Source organism: Mus caroli, chromosome 15 (assembly GCF_900094665.2).
Source record: "Mus caroli chromosome 15, CAROLI_EIJ_v1.1, whole genome shotgun sequence".
Classification (NCBI taxonomy): Eukaryota; Metazoa; Chordata; class Mammalia; order Rodentia; family Muridae; genus Mus; species Mus caroli.
The window spans coordinates 3,003,894-3,025,092 of NC_034584.1; the positions used below are offsets into that span (position 1 = coordinate 3,003,894).

Consider the following 21,199-nt stretch of genomic DNA (forward strand, 5'->3'; position numbering starts at 1 on the left):
CCCTGGCTGTCCTGGAACTCACTTTGTAGACCAGGCTGGCCTCGAACTCAGAAATCTGCCTGCCTCTGCCTCCTGAGTGCTGGGATTAAAGGTGTGCACCACCACGCCCGCTTGTAAGTTAATTTTGATATACACATAAAATGATAAATATAGATTCATAACATCTATAAGAAGCCATATAACTATAATTTGCTTTGCAAAAATCTTCATTTGACAGCTCTAGATGTCTTGTAGACTAAAGGGTAGCTGTCAAATGGAACTCAGTGCTTCAGATATAGCATATGACTACTTTTTCAGTGATCGTAGGTATTTGGAAATAAAATTCAAGACACATTTTGCCACCTATAGATATCTTTGAAGAGTTAAACCCTGATGTGTTCTGGAAAGAGAGAGAGTGTTTGGGGAGAGAGGAAATTAACCATAAGAGTCTCTGTCACATTTGACTTCTTACAACAAGGTCCTTCTAGGACAGGTTAAATACACTTATCTCGGCGTTTCACGCCTCTAGGATTTACTGGGTTCAGTCATTTTAATGAAAATACACGATGGGTCTTTGGTTGTTGTCTAAGGGCCCATGGGCAATCCACCAGCTTAGTTAGACTCTTCATTTAAGTTTGTCATTTACTTAGGAAGATGGGCCAAGTGAAGTTTTGTTTCATTTTGATTTTCTTCTTGTCATTCTTTTATTGCGGGGGATTTGCTCAGGTGGTTGGTCAGTTGGTCAGCTGCTTTTGAGATACTATCTTGTTGTATTGCCTGAGCTGGTCTTGGAGTCATAAGGTACACTAATGGCCCTGCCTCAAATTCTAAAGGACACAGCACACCCAGCTCAACTTGGGTTGGTTCAAGGGGTTGTCTGCTCCCTCTTAACTTCACAAACCATTGAAGCTCCCCTCAGTCCTTCCTTGTAGGTGGCATTTTATCTTTTGGATAGAGAGAGAGAGAGTCAAGTACTTATATTTTTAGAAAGGATGTTTTTCTACTTTTGTTTTCTATTTATCCTTCCTTTTGGAGCCTTTTCTAGCAAAAATAAATCTAGATGTAGCCTTGAACCCAAGACTAAAAAGTCTTTATTCAAAAGCTTTAAACTCGCTGGGCATTGGTGGTGCACGCCTTTAATCCCAGCACTCAGGAGGCAGAGGCAAGTGGATTTCTGAGTCTGAGGCTAGCCTGGTCTACAGAGTGAATGCCAGGACAGCCAAGGCTACACAGAGAAACCCTGTCTTGAAAAAACAAACAAACAAACAAAAGCTTTAAACTCTTTGTATTTCCCTTCACATTTGTTTCTGATCGCCAACTGTGATAGACAACAAGTCCATTCTTTATTTTTCACTGTTGCTCTTCTATGTCCCCTTTTAAGGTAATTGAACATGAACATCCAGTAAATAAGATTTCCTTCATTGCTCGTGATGTGACAGACAACAGAGCATTTGGTTATGTGTGTGGAGGAGAAGGCCAGCATCAATTTTTTGCTATAAAAACAGGGCAACAGGTACGCTCTAAAGCATAATACACCTGAGAACTGGTCCTCTGTTGAGAGTAGAAGTGTTTGGGGGTTTTTTTTGTTTTTATTTTTGTATTTGTTTTTTGAGACAGGTTTTCTCTGTATAACCCTGACTATCCTGGAATTCACTCTGTAGACTTGGCAGGCTTCAAACTCAGAAATCCGCCTGCCTCAGCCTCCCAAGTGCTGGGATTAAAGGCGTGCGCCACCACTACCCAGCAGAAGTGTTTATTATTCAATGAGATGTACTGGAAACATTTCATTAGGCCAACACTAGATCTTTAGGCCAATCATCATTCAGAGAACAACTTTTGCCTAAGACTCTGTTTAAAATGTTATTGATAGTCATGTGTGTGGCAAAGGAGTTGTGAGAATAGATTTTCTATTAATGCTACTAATGAATTTACAACAGTATTGAGTTATTCCCAGAAATCTTAAAGGAACTCCCCAAATCGACATGGTACCTCTTGTTTTGTCTGAGTAGTTGAAGAAAAGTTCTATTGCGGTAACTATGTTCTTAACATTAATGAAACATTTATTAACCCTGTGTCCTTTAGTAATCTGAGGGTGGTAGCCCTCTATAAATCAGAGAAGGGTTGTAAGCAATCTCAAGTAGAAATTAAAAAAATATTAATGAGAACTGAATATGGGCAAGGAAAGAAGATGGAAACAAAATATTGCTGATGCTGTCTATTGTTTCAGGCTGAACCATTAGTCGTCGATCTTAAAGACCTTTTTCAAGTTATCTATAATGTAAAGAAAAAGGAAGAAGATAAGAAAAAGGCAAGTAGTGCTTGATGGGCGTACTGGATTTACTGGATTGAAAACTACTCAGGGCGTGTTTAGTGTTGCATGCCATATCTGAAGAGTTCAGTTTCTCTCCTTCCAAGTCGAGAATTGTCTGCTGTTCTTAGAAGCACATGGTAGGATTTTGTGTTAGGAATATCTGACTTGCTGTCTCTGACTCCTTACAAATCGGGGTAGTTTCAGGACTTGACAGAGCAACCCTCTTTATTAGGATTTCCATTGTTGTGAAGAGATGTCATGAGCACTGCAGCTCTTAAAAAAAAAAAGTTAATTGGAGCTGGCTTATAGTTTCAGAGGTTTAGTCCATTATCATCATGACGGGAAACACAGTACTGTGCAGGCAGACATTTTGATTGGCAGGCAGCAGCAGGAGACTGTCACACTGGCCAGAACTTGATCATATGAGATCTCAAAGTCCACCTCCAGTGACACACTTCTTCTAAGAAGACCACACCTACTCCACCAATAGTGCTACTCCTACTACAACAGGCCAAGCATTCATACACATGAGTCTATGGGGGCTGTTTCTATAGCAAACCACCACAGCAAACTAGCTTAATTCTAGAAAGTGTTCAAATCCAGTATCTATGTGAAAGGAGGAGGGAGAAACACAGAGTGAAATATATAAGGTTTTGTTGCTCTTACCTATGAATCAGGATGTGTTTGTTTCTTTATCAACTCTCTTCCCAAGCTCATTGAATCTGCATCTTTCCTTTTAGGTTGAAGAAGCCAACAAAGCAGAAGAGGTAAAGCTGCCTCTTACTTCTGTGATGAGCGTGATGTGTAGAGGCCATGTTTGCTATCTGCAAGAGCACTTTCCTCTCATGATTTAATCCTCAGGGCAAGGGGCCAGTCTTTTCACAGACAATAAATAGTTACATTCTTAGAGACCAAGTCATAAAAGCTTAATGGGGGTAATCAGGCAGGGAAATAAATTCTATGGGGCTACTTCAGCGACCAAACCCTTTAATATTTGCCTTTTATTTTCAGAATGGGAGTGAGGCCCTAATGACCCTTGATGATCAAGCTAACAAATTGAAGCTGGTATGTTGGTGATGTTTTCTGATTCTCACTTGTTTGAACATGGGTTTTCTGTAGATGTTGCTAATACTGGATCTATATTGAATCCATAGGAAAATTCAATTGGGATGCTGTTTTTATGTAATATTTATATTATTCTATAACATAGTATTCTCAGTAGGTCACCGGAATCTAATACAGTACTTCTTTAAGGTGTCAAACAGAGCTATATTCTTGGGAACAAGCCTACACTGACACAAACAGCTTAATATCAAATCTGTATGAAATCAACTACAATCCAATCGTGACAACTATTTTCTTTACTTTAGGACACAAACAATTACAGTGATAGACAAAGTAACTGTCTTTAGTAGACACATCTGAATCTAATCCAAATACTTTTTTAAGGGTGTTGACCAGATGGATTTGTTTGGGGACATGTCTACACCTCCTGACCTAAATAGTCCAACAGTAAGTGTTTCATTTTTAAATTTGCAATGTAATTGAAATAACACCTATACTCCAAATTTACAATTAACCAGAGAGCTTGAGCATATCATGAAAACTTGGAATGTCTTGATATTTACTCATGAAATAGAAGTGATTACTAGAAAAATAATTTGAATCTTAAGTGACCATAGGATTCTATTATTACTAATTCAGATATATTAGTATAGAGGTTAAATCTGTGCTACTATACAGTCAATATAATCCTTCTTGGTAATTACTTGGGGTCAGAAGGAGGAGCTGAATTAAATTCTTGGCATAAGTCGATTTGAAGGAAGTATGCTTATGAAATGTTAAATCCTAAATTGTCTTAGCTTTTTCATTTTTTCTGCTTTGCTTTTTTTCTAATTTAGCGGTATGAGTTTGACATTAATAGTTAACTAGGATTCATTTGATGAAATGCCTTTGTTTTAGAACATTGCCCATCATTATAGAACATTATGATATAGTAAACCTACTTATCGATGAATCTGTGACTTATTCTTCAGATCTTCTATAAGACAGACCTCAGACAGAAATATTTATGTCATTTTTAATGACTTCCATCAACTTCTACTATTTATTTCCTAGTTTCCTGAACACCTGCTATTGGCAAGGCATAGCAGCAATCAAGACACACACTGGTCTTATCATCAACCATTCTGGCTAACAGGGAATGTGCTGACTAGTGACAGAGCCAACTAAATGATGCTAATTACAGTATGTTCACCTAGAGTGCAGATTCAGATACTGCTTCTAAAGAAGGAAGTTCTTAGACTTGAGGATGACAAGGCAATAATTAGATGAGCAGAGACTTAGTACTTATTCAATAATGGGGAAAGGATTAGTACATATACAATAATGGGGGAGAGAATTAGTACATATACAATAATAGGGGATATGGCTGGCTAAAACTTCCACATCAAGAAATTATCAAGTTTTAGTGATGTGCAAAAGATCTCAGGATCTGAAGTGAGTGAGTGATTGAGAGAGAGAGAGAGGGAGAGAGACAGAGAGAGAGAAAGAGAGACTGGGAAAGATTCTCCCTCCTCAGAGTGCTGCACAGAAGTCCAGCAGGCAGAACCTAACTGCATAAGCCCAAAAGTCAGCCGAAGCATGGACTGTGTGCATTCTTCTCTGTATACCTATGTGGGAATTGCACTGGCGGTGCCATTTCAAAGTCCTTGCAGAGCCTACAATAGAGAAGTTAGAATGACCGGATAGTCTTTCAAATAGTGAGTCCTTCCTTACTCACTCGTCCGTGGGATCTTTCACTTTTTTTTATAACGCTTCTTCACTGTTTTCAGGGTAAGACCTTTGATGGGTTAGGCTAGCTGGTCGTAGTTCTAGGCTCTTTTAGACTCACGAGCAGTCTTGACAATTCTTTTATTAGTAGTAGCTTCCTCCTTGAAGGAAATCAATATCCGTGGGAGTCTACTTCCTAAATGTCACTCTGAAATGGGCACTCCAAGAGAGAGGAAGGTACTCCATACATGAGTGGAATTTCAAAGGAAGAAGCAAGAAGGCGCTGATTGCTTAATTGGCTTTTGTGCACTTCTGAAGCATTCTGTCAGTGAAAAACATCTGGGAGAAGCCTTATTTTTATATTCCATTCCTTGCAAACTAAAAATGTTTTTAATTTGTAGAAACTCAAGTTTTAGTTTAAGAAATAAGTTAAAATAATATATTTAATCAAAGTAGGTAATATCTGGTAAGTTGTTGTTGTTGTTGCTGTTGTTGTTGTTGTTGTTGTTAGCTCACGGGGCTAATTATGTGCTGGTTAGATTTTTGCAACATGTTCTCTCACATTGCCTCCATATGCAGGGGTCACAAAATAGATGTTTCTCTGACTGGTAAAACTAGCATGCTCTAGATTCGTTTTTTCAATTCTTATAACAACTGCTCTGGAAAATGTGAAGCCTAGGAGGAATAAAAAAATCTAAATTCCTTAGACTCCCTCAGTTATCCCGAGTGGCTGTAGCTTCTCCAAAATTGATGAATAGAATTTTTATGCACTTCAAATAATGTGTTGGCATCCCTTAGAACGTAACTTTTTTTTTGTAAAATGATGGAAGCATTGTGTTTCATGCTGTTTAAGAAGTAAAGAGAAAGGGAGAGAAGACGACACAGAGACACAAAGGCAGGCGAAGAGTGAAGGAGGGAAAGCAGAAAGGTAGGGGTGTGTAATGCCCTTGAACTTTAAAAACCTGACCACTTCAAAGACCACAGGAAATTATCCAGCATCACAGAGAGTAATCATGACGTGAGAGGATTAGACTAAGGTAAAAAGTTTAAATAGTATATCTATATACATGTGTATATAGATACCCCATAACATGGCATGGGGTAAACACAGGTATAAAGGAAATAGAAATATCAATAAGAAAAGCATAGAGAGAGATCTGAATTTGAGTTGGGTGATTGAAGTATACAGGGCACGATGTAGTATCTAGGGTAAAAGCAAGTGGGGTCCTACCATGTAAGCAGTCTGAAAACCGGTCTAAAGAAGCTGATTTTAATGCACATAAAGAATAGCAGAAAGCCAGCAGTGGGGTTGAGGCCTGGCTTAGTAACCATTTCCGGGAAGCTAGCTACCCTGCTCACACTCCCTTGCTGAAGTGACTTGACTCACTTTCACAGCTGTCTGAAGGTGCTCGGTGGTAGCCAAGAGTACCAGTGGTCCAGACCGTCCAACGAAGCCCTGATGAAGCTCTACCCTCAGGAGCAGACTGAGAGTCTCCTGGCCATCCACTCTAGTCTTTTAGGTAGACTTACACTTGACCGACAACAACCCTCACCTGAGGAGAGCCTTATACATTTTGCTTGTAGGGTGACTGTTCAGAAGTCTAACATTGTGACTCCTGTTTGGTGTCCTAAGAACAACTTCTGAAGTGTCTGGAAAGGAGAACTCTGCCAACTGTGAACACCCAACTGTGCTAACTGAGAGGTGGCTCAAAACAAATAAATTCTGAAATCAAGCTTCCCAAATGCATCTTACCCCACCTTTTGATTGCTTAAAGATCCCCTCATTAAGAAGTCTCCCATTAATTTGTTTGATTAAAAGTTTTTCCATTTAAGCTCTTTCTTGTGATGAATTCTTCTAGTTGTAAAATGAAAACCAGCCTTTAAAAAAAAAAGAAAGAAAGAAAGGAAGGAAGGAAGGAAGGAAGGAAGGAAGGAAGAAAGAAAGAAAGAAAGAAAGAAAGAAAGAAAGAAAGAAAGAAAGAAAGAAAGAAAGAGAAAAGAGAAAATTTGATTTTATATTTTTCAGCAAAGAAAGTAAAATTGATTAAAAAGAGAGACTATAGTTTGGGCCTGATTTTGTTGCCTCTTCTATGGTCACAAAAGAGAAATGGAACATTTTCTTTGTTTAAAAGACGTTTGAACTCCCTTTGTCCTCATTAGTTTAAAAGGTTCTGATTTCTTTAAAGTTGTGCTTTTCCCAGTGATCAAAATAGTGCTCCACCCAGGCTAATTGTAGATGTCTACTTAAGCTTCCTTCCCAGCGGGACACTGCTTATTGTTTAAAACCTATGGCTGATATAGTTAAGTATTTAATGGATCAAAGTCAATTGAAAAGGTCTTTCCCAGGGTAAACCGTAATTAGCTATGAATTGGAATAAAAACACGTCAAATTGATTAAATTGGTAGCTTTGATGCTAACAATTTTCATAAGACAAGTGAAGAACCCAAACAATTGCCATCTATATTTTTCTCATATAATAGAGAAGAAATGGAATTAGTATAGTTATGCATTTCACATGCTTTGAAGATCCCACCCTAAAACCCATATTTTTCTTAGTTTATTAGCTGACTTTAATGCTAAATAGGTAAGACCACTGCCACAACTGAGCTATGTATTAAAAATATTTACAACAACATGAGGTTAGTGTGTGATTGATTAGATGTGATCCCTATTTTGACTGTCATGTTCAAAAGAACACACACAACAGGTATGTCCAAGACCAGATGAAGATGGTAAACATGAGAGGTCCAATTTAGCTAGTACCGTTAGTAAGGTCTTTGTCTGCTCAAAGAGTCATACCTACAGATCAACATAAAAAGGGAGAATCTTGTTTTCCCTCAGAGGAAGGAAAGACTTGACTTTAAACTTCATCCCAACCATAACTAGAGTTTTGGCATATAATTCAGTGGTAGAATGTTTACCTAGTATATTCAAAGCCCTGAGTTCAGTTCCTAGCACTGTACACACACACATATGATGCACATATGAGCATTAACCATGGAATTTGCTCACTTAAAGAAGTAATTAGTTAGAGACCTCTGGAAGTACAACCCAAAGGATTGGGGACTGTGTTTCTCAGATAGGAAGCTGGACCAGGTTTCTGAAGTCAGCTCATCTGTCCAAACAGTATATTCAAACCATTTAGAGTAAATCTTAATTAATTCAAAGATATCAGTTGGACCAATGCAGATAATGAACCCAAACCATTTGAATGTATGAACTAAAGAGAATGTATTTGTTTTTAACACAATTTCATCAAAGGAAAGGCAACCCCATGGGAACTTAGATAGGGAGTTGATGGGAGATGGTAATAGTCCCAAATTCTAATAGGAACCCTGGTAGTCCTTGTCATATTGATGTAGTTTTCTCATTTGGATTATAACATGGACTAACACTGTCTCTCTCTTTCTCTCTCTTTTTTTTCCCCCAAATGTGCTAGGAAAGCAAAGATATCCTGTTAGTGGATCTAAACTCTGAAATCGACACCAATCAGAACTCTTTAAGAGAAAATCCATTCTTAACAAATGGAGTCACCTCCTGTTCTCTCCCTCGACCAAAGCCTCAGGCATCCTTCTTGCCTGAGAACGCCTTTTCTGCCAATCTCAACTTCTTTCCCACCCCTAACCCTGATCCTTTCCGTGACGATCCCTTTGCACAGCCAGACCAATCGGCACCCTCTTCGTTTGATTCTCTCACATCTCCAGATCAGAAGAAAGCGAGTCTGAGTAGCTCGTCTACTCCACAGAGTAAAGGGCCCCTGAACGGTGATACTGATTACTTTGGTCAGCAATTTGACCAGCTCTCTAACCGGACTGGCAAACCGGAAGCTCAGGGAGGCCCATGGCCCTACCCAAGTTCGCAAACCCAGCAAGCAGTGAGAACTCAAAATGGGGTATCTGAAAGAGAACAGAACGGCTTCCATATCAAATCTTCCCCGAACCCTTTTGTGGGAAGCCCTCCCAAAGGACTATCGGTACCGAATGGCGTAAAGCAGGACTTGGAAAGTTCTGTCCAGTCCTCAGCACATGACTCCATAGCCATTATCCCACCTCCACAAAGTACCAAACCAGGAAGAGGCAGAAGGACTGCTAAGGTGAATTGTCTTTTCCGCATATCCATTAGCAGAGTGCATGCTCGTTACCAAAGGGTGGTGTGACGCAAGCGCTCTTCCTTGCTGCTTTTTTAGTTTCCTGTGTGGCTGTGACATAGAAAGTGGGATGAGGCACATCGGTCCTTCAGGAATATGCCCCTCTAGCCAACGTTCTTCCTAAGCTTCCCAGCTGTGTTTGCCACATCTGCTTTCCGTTTGCATGTCTTGTCACTTAATACTAAACTAAACACAAGTTGTTGTTGTTTTTTTTTCCATTGTTAATGCTGCTATGCTTCTGTTCCTCTGGTAAGTTTAATTGTCATGTTTTGGGATGGGAGGGCAAGAGTTCTTCTGATGATTCCCTTGGTCCTGTCCCCACACTAACGCCACGTCCCGCACACCCCTCATCGCTGACGTCCATGGTGGTGGTGAAAAACTCTCAAGTCTGTCTCCTCTCTTAAATGTAAATGTCGATTGAGTAACCCATTGACTTAGAAACTTACAAGACCACTATTACCAACTTCATTCAAAAGCGACTCCAAGTGCAGCGTCTGTAGATTTTTTTTAAAGCACTCATAGGAATATGCAGATTGACCTAATAACCAAGGTAGTGTTGTCTCTGTCCAAGCCGATCAAATAGAATGATTGCAATTATTTAGGAAGCTTATGTTGCGCTTTCTTTCCCAGCTTCACGTTTTTTTAGCCAATATGGAGACCAGACTGACACAAAAGGATAAAATGAGAAAAGTAGATTTCATTTTGCAAGTCCAAGATGGTATCCACTTCTCTGCCCACTGAAGCCATGTGTCCTTATCCCTCTCACCCCCACCCCCCACCTCACCTTTGGTCTGTTATTGACTTCCATAGAAGTAATCACGTGCCAGTAATAAAAGGAGATTTTTCTTTCCGTGGTCGTTAGCTTTGGGTAAACAGTAGGAGGCAGGCAGAAGCTGTGTTTCCCTCCTTGCTGAATAACTCTTCTCCCCGCTTCTCCATTTTGTCAGTCTTCAGCAAACGACTTGCTTGCTTCAGACATCTTTGCCTCAGAACCTCCAGGCCAGATGTCCCCCACAGGACAAGCTGCAGTCCCGCAGTCGAACTTTCTGGATCTCTTCAAAGGCAATGCTCCTGCCCCAATGGGGCCCCTTGTAGGTCTAGGTATGTTCCTAGAGTTGGAATTAAATGTGATGCTGTTACCGTCACCCATAATGATAATGCAGGGGAGGAAGGCACTTCCTATGTTGGGTGGGCAAAAGTGGGCGATGTCAAGCAACGCTCCTCATTCTGACACCTGCACAACCCACACCCCTGTGATAGTCCTGCCTTGTAAGTGAAATTCAGCTCTCTGAGCTGCCATGTGGCAGCAAGTCTGTTTTCAGTATTGCATGTCCCTGAACAGCTGGCAGTGGCTTTCAGAGGACAGTTTTGTAAAGGATTCTGAAGTCTGGCTGGCTTCAATGGTAAAAGGAGATAAAGTAAGAGAGCCTTGGGTGCTGTCTGAGTTGCAAACGTAGGAATATGCATAATTTCTATGCCATTTGCCATTATAGACAGAGGTCTGTCTCCTCTCAGACCCCATTATGAGCCCCAGAGTGGGTGTAGGTTAAGCTTGAAGCCAGGCTAAGTCATAAAGAAAAAGTCTGTCTGACTTCTGGGCTCTGCTCCCCACGTAGGTCTGAGTAAGCCCATCTGGCTTTGAATACTTGTATCTTTGCAACTCACAATCAATAATTTTTCTAGAAGAACATCTACGTAGAGATAGAAGGAAAAATACTAGGGGTGGGGGAAGCTAAATCTAGAAGGAACATAGATGGAGTTTTCTTAGACAGTGGGATGTTGCTGGGTTTAAAATGTATTTCGGCTTGGCAGATCCACCGAGCCTCTGCTGCAGGATACTGATGAAGGGACCTTGATTGAAGGCTGGTCCTGTTACTCTTTCTCCACAGCCTCAGGCTCTTTTCAGGCTGCATAGTTCAGTTTTCAGAAGCCCTAACAATAGTCTTTACCACCCTGCTGGGGATCTCCTTTGTTGTTTGCTTCTTGGCACCTGTGCAACCTCAGGCAGAATCCGACTTGGGAGGTAGGGGGCACCATGGATGAAGAAGGACTCTCTGGCCCTTTGGTAAAATTGGAATGGTGATCATGGCTTTCCCTACGCTCTATGGAATCAGCAGTCTCCACAATCTTTTTTCTCTTCCTCTAGTTCTTTTGTTCTCTCCTTGGCTATTTTTCTGCAAAGGAGAGCAGTTTGTGTCTGCCATGATAAGTCTGTCTAAACGTGTCAGGAGTAGGGATAAGGAGATGTTACTACTGTTGAGTGACTGACATCTAGGTGAGTGTGAGAAGCCAGTAGATGCCCGGCTTCTGCTGGATGCTGCAGCACCAAGAGACTCTCTTTAAATGCTTTCACCTTTTGGAGGCCTCCTTTGGGGCATTTGTTCTTTTCCCTGTACCCACAGTGAAACAGCTAGTATCTTTCCTTCATAGAAAGGCAGAGGACTTACATTCGGGGCCTGTGACTAGACCACATCCCAGGAGCAATGCCTTGAAGAATTCTTACAGCCAATATTTAACAAGTCAGCCTGAAGATACAGCTGGACCTTATAACTGTTAATTTATTCAGACGAAGTGAAGCTTTTTGGCGAGGTGCCCCTGTTGAGGCCTTTGGGTATACAACTGCAGAATACTGATGATTCTTCCAAGTTTGGACATGGAACTCAAACTGAGCCCCACAGTGTAGCCCCTGTCCATTGGCAGTGATCCTCCGCCAAACCATGGAAGGTTGTAGGTCTGGCTTCCGCCGGACCCAGCTGGGGAACCGTTTCCTCTGGAGATCTTGGGGGCGGGTAAAAGGCTTACAGGAAGCTGAGCCCTCAGCTTTGACTTGTACCCTGTGTTTTGATCTAGCTTCAGAAGGTAGTAAAATTAATGCTTTATGCCCATACTCTCTTATTCCTCAGTCCTTGCCCGTACTTTCTCTAGCTGGGCCATAAATGTCTTAGGAGCATAATGGGTTGATAGGAATGACAGCTGGCACAAATGCAGACCTGCCAAGCGCTTAACTTCCTGGCAAATGTAATATTGTTCTTTCGTCAGAATGGCACTCCCATTGATACGATCTATGGCTAAACTTAAGCAGTTTCACAAGGAAAGGCAAATACATAGTTCAGGATGAAGGATGATAAATGGGTAATTCCTCTTATTTATTTATTTATTTATTTATTTATTTATTTATTTATTTATGAGAAGGTGTCTCTGTGTAGCACTGGCTGTTCTGGAACTCACTCTGTAGAGCAGGCTGGCCTCAAAACTCCCAGAGATATACCTGCCTCTGCCTCCCAAGCACTGGAACTAAAGGTGTGTGTCACCACCGCCCAGCTTATCTATCTATCTATCTATCTATCTATCTATTTATTTATTTATAGTTAGTGGCTGATATTATTAGTAAATGACCCTTCCTTCCATTCACAATATTAATTTATTTTTGAAACATTGTTTAAACTTTGTTTAAATTAAACCCACTTTAAGTCTTATATAAGAAAATCTAAGCAAAGCGTTGTGTTGGTTTTTCTGACTGTATTCTGTAATGCAAGCAAATCCTGGCTCCTGTGTCTATGAAGTTAGTATGTGGATTAGCTTATCACTGCACAGTAGTGCTTCTTGTGCCTGGCTGTGAAGAGGTCAAAATGGGAGAATAAGGTGCTGGAGTCAGGGCCAACGCTCTTTAGTTTGTCCCTCTAGGCACGGACTGTGAACTTCCTGGTTTGATTATGTTCTTGACTCAGTTCCCTCACTGAGAAATAGGCACGTTGATCAAGTGAGGCATCCCTTCTGTGTGAACGGAGCAAATGTGTTCCTAGTTAGATGCCAGCATTTGTGACAGTAAAAGAATCAAATGCCAGAAAGATTAAGAGAGAGCTCCCTATATCAGGTATATCCCTATATACCTGAGCAGACCTTGGATGCTGGCTCCACACCCAGTTGCCCAACACCCACTGGAGGCTTGAGTTTTCATGAGGTATCTACATCCTGAAAGATACATGACATGGAGGCAGACACTAGAGATAATATTTCCTGACTCAGGTTACCGTTCCCCAGGAAGAGGCTCTGCTTTCAGCTGCTTTATCTCCTCCACATTTCTTATAACTCCTCGACCCTAACTTCTGGCAAAGCGTAGTGAGCGACACGTGGCAGGAAGCACTTTTATTTGAAGCATCCTTCCCAGGATAATAGCCTTTCCTCCATTCGTATATGTAAAAGTCTAAAACTACATTGACCTCAACTAAAATTTATCTTCCCTCTGTATCGGTGCGTCAATTCAGGCAGTGCTCAAAAGCAGGGGGACTTTGAAACAGGAGAGACTTTTGAGGCCCCATGTCCATTTGTGACAGCTGGTTTTCATAAGTGCCCAGCAGGAACCAACTGTTAGATGCAAATACAAAATAATGACTGGGCACAGCAAATTATCTTAATTAACTACTTAATAATCATTGTAATTTGCATACGTAAATCTGTCCACTTAACAAATCTGTCTTGCTATTGGCAAATTCTATTCCGGGTACATCCATACATGTTTGATAAATATTTTTGTTTTTCATGATCAGGACCTTATGGGGTTATATTACTCTTCGTAAGAAGGAAAGTAGAAAGGTGTGGTAGAAAGAATATGCACCAAGCATTTGAAGGCTAGCTAGACAGTGCTAATGAGCTAAGTTTCTGAGAGATTTAATGTCTTAGAGACATTATTTCAGAGCCAGTTTCATAACTTCATAAAGTATTTTGCCTTGGGAGTGCTCTACAAATACCCCCAGAAAGTCATGCATTTTTAAAATTTAAGAATCCTTGTCATAGGGTTGAATACAGCCAAAGTATGCTATATAGATGCTTGAAAATGCCATGATGAAGCCCATTATTTCATACAATCAGCTCATCATTATAAAAAATAAAATAAAAGAATCCTCTTCAAGTTTGTCTCCTGATAATTTCTTCCTCCCTCTTCCTTCAGGTACGGTCCCAGTAACACCCCCCCAAGCAGGACCTTGGACACCTGTTGTCTACAGTCCTTCAACAACTGTGGTCCCAGGAGCCATAATAAGTGGCCAGCCTCCCAGTTTTGGCCAGCCACTCGTTTTTGGTACAACCCCAGCAGTACAAGTCTGGAATCAGCCTCCATCATTTGCAACCCCAGCTTCCCCTCCACCCCCCACAGTTTGGTGTCCTACCACATCTGTGGCACCCAATGCTTGGTCATCCACAAGCCCTCTGGGGAATCCTTTTCAGAGTAATAATATCTTTCCACCTTCCACCATGTCCACTCAGTCCTCTCCTCAGCCTATGATGTCCTCTGTTCTGGCCACACCTCCTCAACCACCTCCCCGAAATGGCCCACTAAAGGACATTCCCAGTGACGCTTTCACTGGCTTAGACCCCCTTGGGGATAAAGAGGTCAAGGAAGTGAAAGAAATGTTTAAGGACTTCCAGCTGCGGCAGCCACCTCTTGTACCCTCAAGGAAGGGGGAGACGCCTCCCTCTGGGACTTCAAGCGCCTTCTCCAGTTACTTCAACAATAAAGTTGGCATTCCTCAGGAGCACGTAGACCATGATGATTTTGACGCCAATCAACTGTTGAACAAGATTAATGGTAAGTTTGCTCAAGTACCTGCCAACTAATATTCAGCCCCATCCATACAGACATAGGTTCCATGGGGAGCTCAGAGGACCTTCTTTGTTCATCAGTAGTCTACCTCCTGCTTCCTCTGGCACTCTGGCTGTGGAGGTCACTTAACCATTCACTTTAGAGCCCTTTACCTCAGCCAATCCCAGGGACTGGCCCAATGCTGCCCTCTAGTGACCGTTCTCAAAAGGGCTTCCAAGAGCCATTGAAAGATGGATTGTGACTTTTGGAGAGCTGAGTGATTATCTAACCCATATGACATGACTACAAGGAAGGGACTTGTGAGTGTCTCCCATTTCAGATAGTGTATATAGCAACTTTCTGTTCTGTGATGGAGAGATAGATTCCTGGTATATGTGGTGATTTCTAGCTCCCTGGGGTAAAGAACTAAGCTTCAAAGCTAAGCCAGCAAGAGAATATGTGCTGTGTGTGAGCACAGCTTGTCTACTAACTACTTGGGTTCTTTGCCTTCCAGAACCACCAAAGCCAGCCCCGAGACAAGGTGTCCTCTTGGGTACCAAGTCTGCTGACAATTCACTCGAGAACCCTTTCTCCAAAGGGTTCAGCTCATCAAACCCCTCTGTAAGTATCAAATCCTAGAAGCACATGCCACCTACACCTATAGCTTCCTGAGTCTACCTTTCCTATACATTAACTCTTTGATGAGAATGCCTATTTGGCTGTGATGTGTTCTTAGGAAACTTCATAGTATAAACATCCCATCGAGCTGGGGTGAGATTATGCTTCACGGGCACTATCACCCCCTGAACTTGAGGAATAATACCATCAAAACCTCTCCTTTGTGCTTCACTTAATCTGTCTTATGCAAACATTGATGGGAGAAGCTGAATCAAAATAGATTCTTAAGAACCTTTAAAGATTAAAATTCTTTATCTCCCATTGATCGTCCATCAAAAACAATTCTTCCAAGTTGAGGGAGACAAATGCAATGTTCTCCCCAGCCTTGACTTTGAACATTGTCTGATTGGCTTACCATCTAACTGATGCTTAAAGGAAGTCGGGACTCCGTTATGTGTTATTGTTATCGCTATAATAGTGTTTGTTCTGTTTGGCTTCATCCTCTAGGTGGTTTCTCAGCCTGCATCTTCTGATGCCCACAGGAGCCCTTTCGGAAATCCTTTTGCCTAGCTTCTGTAAGTGAAAGAGCCTACTTAGTGTTGTCTTGGAGTAGGTGGACGGTGAGAGATGGTGATGTAGAAGGAAAAGCATGAGATTTTATTTTTAGAATTTTGAGGAGGTTGAGTATGTGTAATTTAAGAGTAGCAGATATGGAAATCAATGCTCTGATAATTTAATAATAAATATTAAGTATTTTTAAAATATTTTTGCAGTCATAATCTAGCTAGGAGATATAAAATTTTAGGTTGTGTTGTTGATTCTTCAGTTCTACATGGAAATAAATTCAATAGAACATATATTTTTAACCTTCTACATTTTTTTTTCATTTTTGTGACAAGGTTTCACATATCTCTGCTTGACTTCAAATTCTCTCTATATATAATGGGAAATGACTTTATTCTGATCTTCCTGCCTCCACCTCCTAAGTGCTAGGATTACAGACGTGTACCATCACACCCAGTTTTCTGTAGTCCTGGAGATGAAACCCAGGGCTTCATGAGTGAAGCCCTATCCCAGCTAAATTCCAAGACTTACCTTTAAAAGAATCGATGTTCAAGGAGAAGCATGGATAAGTCAGCTAGACAAAGAACAATACAACATCTCTGCCATTTCTTTCTTCACTGGTGATCTCAAGTTGGTCCCCGTGGTGGGATACATCACTCTGACAGCAGTGACTGCTGGAAATGCTACCTTGAGAAGCAGTAAACATTCAAAATGAGTCAGAGGCTTGGGTGTTTCATCTCTAGTGGAAGTTATTTTAGAAAAGCTGAATCTCTGCCAGGGTGTCATGTAATCTGCTCTTTTCAACAATAAATGACAACAATTGTGTTTTAATATTATAACATCAAAGTGAAGAGAAAGAGGAAGCTATATAACACTATAGGAGGCATAGCAGAAAGGGGAAAAATAAGACAAATAATCCAAATCCCTTATATTCCAATATTTCCTCATCCAAACAAGGCCAATCTCTATTTTGATTCATATATAATAGATAAGTTCCTAACATTTATCAATCATAAGATATATTTCCCATTATCCATGTAAAATGCATTTCAAACTTCCCTGAGGATTTGTGAAACTGTGAATCACAGACTATTGCCAACCAACTTTTTTCCTTATACATAAATGCCTAAAATTTAATTGATAAATTAAACAGAGATTAACAGCCAACATGAATAACAACAACCTGTAAAGTTCATAGATTGGGTGAAGAATCATTTTTTTGTCGTGTTGCTGCAACAAAATACCTGACACCCAAGAGGGAAAAGGTTCGTGGTCCAAGTCCATCATGGTAGAGAAGGTCATAGCAGCGGGAACTTTCATCATTGGCCAACAAACAGAGAGATATGAGCACTGCTCAGCTTGCTTTCATCCCCTTACTTAACTCAGGATCCTATCCCAAGGATTCCCATCCCATATATAGGGTGGTTCTTCCTAGTCCAGTTACTCTGATCCAGATATAGATGTATTTGGTCTAAAGCTGCACTCCATTCTTTAAACTAGCCTTGATGTTATTATACAGCTGTGACTAGCTTTGAACCCATTCTCCTCTTTCCTTGGCCTTCTGAATGTTGAAGCCATCCACATGTACTATTATATCTGGTGTATATTACTGTCTTGTTCAATGTTTAGATCAATGTTTACTTCTGGGATATAGTATCACTAACCCCTGAAAATAATGTTTTAATATGCAGTACATGGATATTCAACCCAAATGCTCTAACCATTATTTTCCATGTTTCTCTAGGAAGTTGTAATGGTGACTATCCAGATGAGCAAAAGACTGGCTTTGGTCAAGAATGAAGCAGATAGCCAGAAACATGTTGACCTCTGTCCTCGCTCCAGCTTTGACGTATTATCTGTTACCCTATTTGTTTTGGCCTCTTGTACTTGTAAAATGCCTTTCATTTTCCTGTCTAGGCTAAAGCTAAACTTAAACTATGGCTTTACGTAAATTAAGCTCCTAAACTCTCTAGCTCCAATATAAATGAAGTAGCTTCCCTATCAAATTCTTGTCTGTTGTGCCCCCTCGAAACTTCCAGAATATTCTCCATTCTACCCTCCACTTGGGAGGAGCGGCTACCTTTACCCTTAATATCACACTGCCTTGAGTAAATGTCCAAATACTCATAGCTCTCAAAGTCATTTGGGGTTCCCGGTGTGCAGCCTAAACCTAAAACATCCTATTAATAGGGAAATAAGACACCTTGCTTCCTATGTCCACTCAGAAAGAATTTTATTTAATAAAATGAAAGCAAGACTAACTTCTCAAATCCACCCAAGGACCATTTTGAGATGGTCGTTTCTCAGCTAACTGCACCATTTACCAATCCTGCCCCAAGTGGTGCTTACATTTGACTTGAAGAAGAGAAAGATCTAAAAACACAAGGCATTATTCAAAGCTAATAAAACAATTTCTCCCTGGGGCTTCACATTGCTTTCATTCCAGATACTTTGCAGCTGTTTGACCCTGATGGCATTATGCCCTACATTTTCCTTGAAGATCCTGATTTTATTTCATGTGATTTTTGTTTCTCAATAAAGATGATTATTGTGTGCATTACTAAAAAATAATAAAGTATAATTTCTCTCATTCTGGTGATTTCTCCCAGGACCTAGGCTGTTCCATTTTCAATCTCTTGCTGGCTGTTTTAAATGAGAGGAAAGCATTCTTTATCTCTCCCTGTCTTTCTCTCTTTCTCTTTCAGTTCATTTTGCTCCTGGGTTTATATAAACAGTGCCTCCCTTTTACCAGAAATGGATTTTTCACGGGGCAAAAAAGCATTAAATGTTTTGCAGATCTGAAGTGCACACACCCACTCCAGTCATTGTTAGTCCAGGGGCTAGACTTCTGGAAGGTGCACCATCTTCAATCTCCCTATGGCTTGGGGGACTTAGACTGAAGTTTCATAGAGCAATTTAACACAGTAGGGGAACTGGACTCTGCTCAGCAGTGAAGGACTATATTCTGAAAGCTAAATGTGACTGTGCTAGACACACTGGGTCCTTACTGGATGACTAGGCCTTTATCAAGTAACTGGAAAACTTTCTTGAAGCCACAATCATGGACAAATATTTGGGGTTATCATTGAAAAATCTGCCTGCAATATTTTCCTCATAGCCTTGGAAACCTACCCAGTTCATTTTCATTTCCAGGCTTTTTGTTATACAGAACTGAAGGGTTTGTTCCTGCCAAGTTGTCTTTTTTTTTTTTTTTTAGTTTATGTTGAGTATTTTTTTTTCAATGTTATCTCTTGACCCAAAATGCTCAGGTCCTTGTGGGTGTTAGTACAATCTTACCTTTTGTTGGAAGAGAATGACTGCTCAGGTTTTAAACAAGGCGCTAGCCTTGTGAGCCTCTGTTGATTAGCCCCAAGTGATCCAAGCTGAAGTTCTGTGGGTTTCTGTTTAATGCTAGTGGTTAATTATCTATGATATGTGTTTCTTTTTTTCCTGTCTGACTTCCTACTCAGTCATTATAAACACAGACTTGAAATCATACTTTAAAAATTCCAAATACCTGAAGATGTGCTATAGTGAAGGTAACTCTCATCTTTGAAAGTGATGATCAGCCACACAACTGTTTTGTATGTACTTGTCTTCTTGTGCACTTTTCTGTATGCGAATAAATCTATAAATTTACACATTCAATAAACTGGAATGACAAAAATCTCATGTCGCTGTTAGCTCATTCTAGTATTTGATTCCTGCTTTTGGATCGACTTGTTGCAAGGTATATAACACAGCAGGTAGAAGAAAAGAAACTGCTGATCACCCACGTTTTGGGTTGTCATATTGGCAAAGAGAAAGTGGAAATCTGCAATGTAAAAACACAAGTAAATGATCAAGGCTCTTTCAACATCAGTCCCTCTCACGCCTACAGCATGTATTCCCTTCCTGTGACTTTAGCGGAAACAATAGATTGGAGTTGCTCCAGACCCCAGCATATGATGGTCACTGGATGGTATTGGTTTATGCCTTTTGTCGTTTGCTTCTCCTATTCTGTCATATTTCACCCCACACAAAACACATAATGTAGGGGTCAGTCTGGCTGGGTACTAGCTATTTCAAGGACCTGTTGTAGCAGGCAGACCGGCAGGTCAATGGTCAGCTAAATAGACTCTTGGTCATGGTGCTCTGGTTTAAATTCAGGGATCTTATTTCAACAAAGACCTGGAACAAATCCTAAAGCAGGTTCTAGAAAATACCAAAGACTGAATATTGAACCTAACAACACTAAAGAGTAAGATACTGGGGAGGAAGAGCTTTTTGGTGCATACTATCATGGGATGCTGGGTTCTCTTTTCATGTGGCTCAATATGGAAGCACATTCTGAGGGCTACCCATTGCTCATGGACAAGAAGTCATTCATGTAAGTAAAATAAGAAGCACTGTTGGACAAAGAGGGTTCTGCTTACTGAAGTAGCCATAAAAAAGAAAAAGAAACAAGAAAAAAGGAGGGAATAAATCTAACTCTTTAGTAGACATGGTATTTCAACCTGTCCTGAAAGTTTTATATTTTGTGGGAACCGTAGGGCTTCATTTAAGCATCAAATGTGTCTAAGCAAAGAGTTGAATGTTAACAGCCAGAAAACCCTAAGATTTCTTACACGAATACAACAGAAAGGGCAAAGGTGCTGGGGTTTCTTAAGATAACCTCTCTTTGGGGAAATGCTACACTAGTTATGAAACAATAGTTCTGCTCTACTTAACACAATGAGAGGAATCTGTAACCATCTGTACTGGCTGGCTTTGGGTGTCAACTTGACACAGGCTGGAGTTAGTACAGAGAAAGGAGCTTCAGTTGGAGAAGTCCCTCCATGAGATCCAGCTGTGAGACATTTTCTCAATTAGTGATCAAGCAGAGAGGGCCCTTTGTGGGTGGTGCCATCCCTGGGCTGGTAGTCTTAGGTTCTATAAGAGAGCAAGATGAGCAAGCCAGGAGAAACAAGCCAGTAAGTGACATCCCTCCATGGCTTCTGCATCAGCTCCTGCTTCCTGACCTGCTTGAGTTCCAGTCCTGACTTCCTTTGGTGATAAACAGCAGTGTGGAAGTGTAAGCCGAATAAACCCTTTCCTCCCCACCTTGCTTCTAGGTCATGATGTTTGTCAGAAATAGAAACCCTGACTCAGACACCATCACAGCTCATATAAAGTTGGCCTCCAGGTTTTATAATGACTGCAGTTGCACTATCAGCTTAGAGTGTTTTTCTAGTGGGGATTTTGTGGCAA

At 40.7% G+C, this 21,199-nt stretch overlaps 1 protein-coding gene across 5 annotated transcripts in view; it reads left to right on the top strand.

Annotated features, from left to right (window-relative positions):
* The window catches only part of Dab2 (DAB adaptor protein 2), a 138,149-nt gene extending 118,507 nt beyond the window's left edge, over positions 1-19,642 (top strand). For 3 of the 5 annotated variants that reach the window (XM_029469400.1, XM_021183554.2, XM_029469401.1), the window contains exons 5-15: positions 1,361-1,492; positions 2,207-2,287; positions 3,031-3,057; positions 3,302-3,355; positions 3,740-3,802; positions 8,503-9,156; positions 10,158-10,311; positions 14,159-14,794; positions 15,303-15,409; positions 15,914-15,981; positions 17,715-19,642. In XM_029469400.1, coding sequence (XP_029325260.1) covers positions 1,361-1,492; positions 2,207-2,287; positions 3,031-3,057; positions 3,302-3,355; positions 3,740-3,802; positions 8,503-9,156; positions 10,158-10,311; positions 14,159-14,794; positions 15,303-15,409; positions 15,914-15,976 — 1,971 coding nt within the window. In that variant the 3' untranslated portion in view covers positions 15,977-15,981; positions 17,715-19,642. The remainder of the gene's footprint in view (positions 1-1,360; positions 1,493-2,206; positions 2,288-3,030; positions 3,058-3,301; positions 3,356-3,739; positions 3,803-8,502; positions 9,157-10,157; positions 10,312-14,158; positions 14,795-15,302; positions 15,410-15,913; positions 15,982-17,714) is intronic. The other 2 variants (XM_029469403.1, XM_029469402.1) reach the window with 1 other exon arrangement.
* The last annotated feature ends 1,557 nt before the right edge of the window (positions 19,643-21,199 follow it).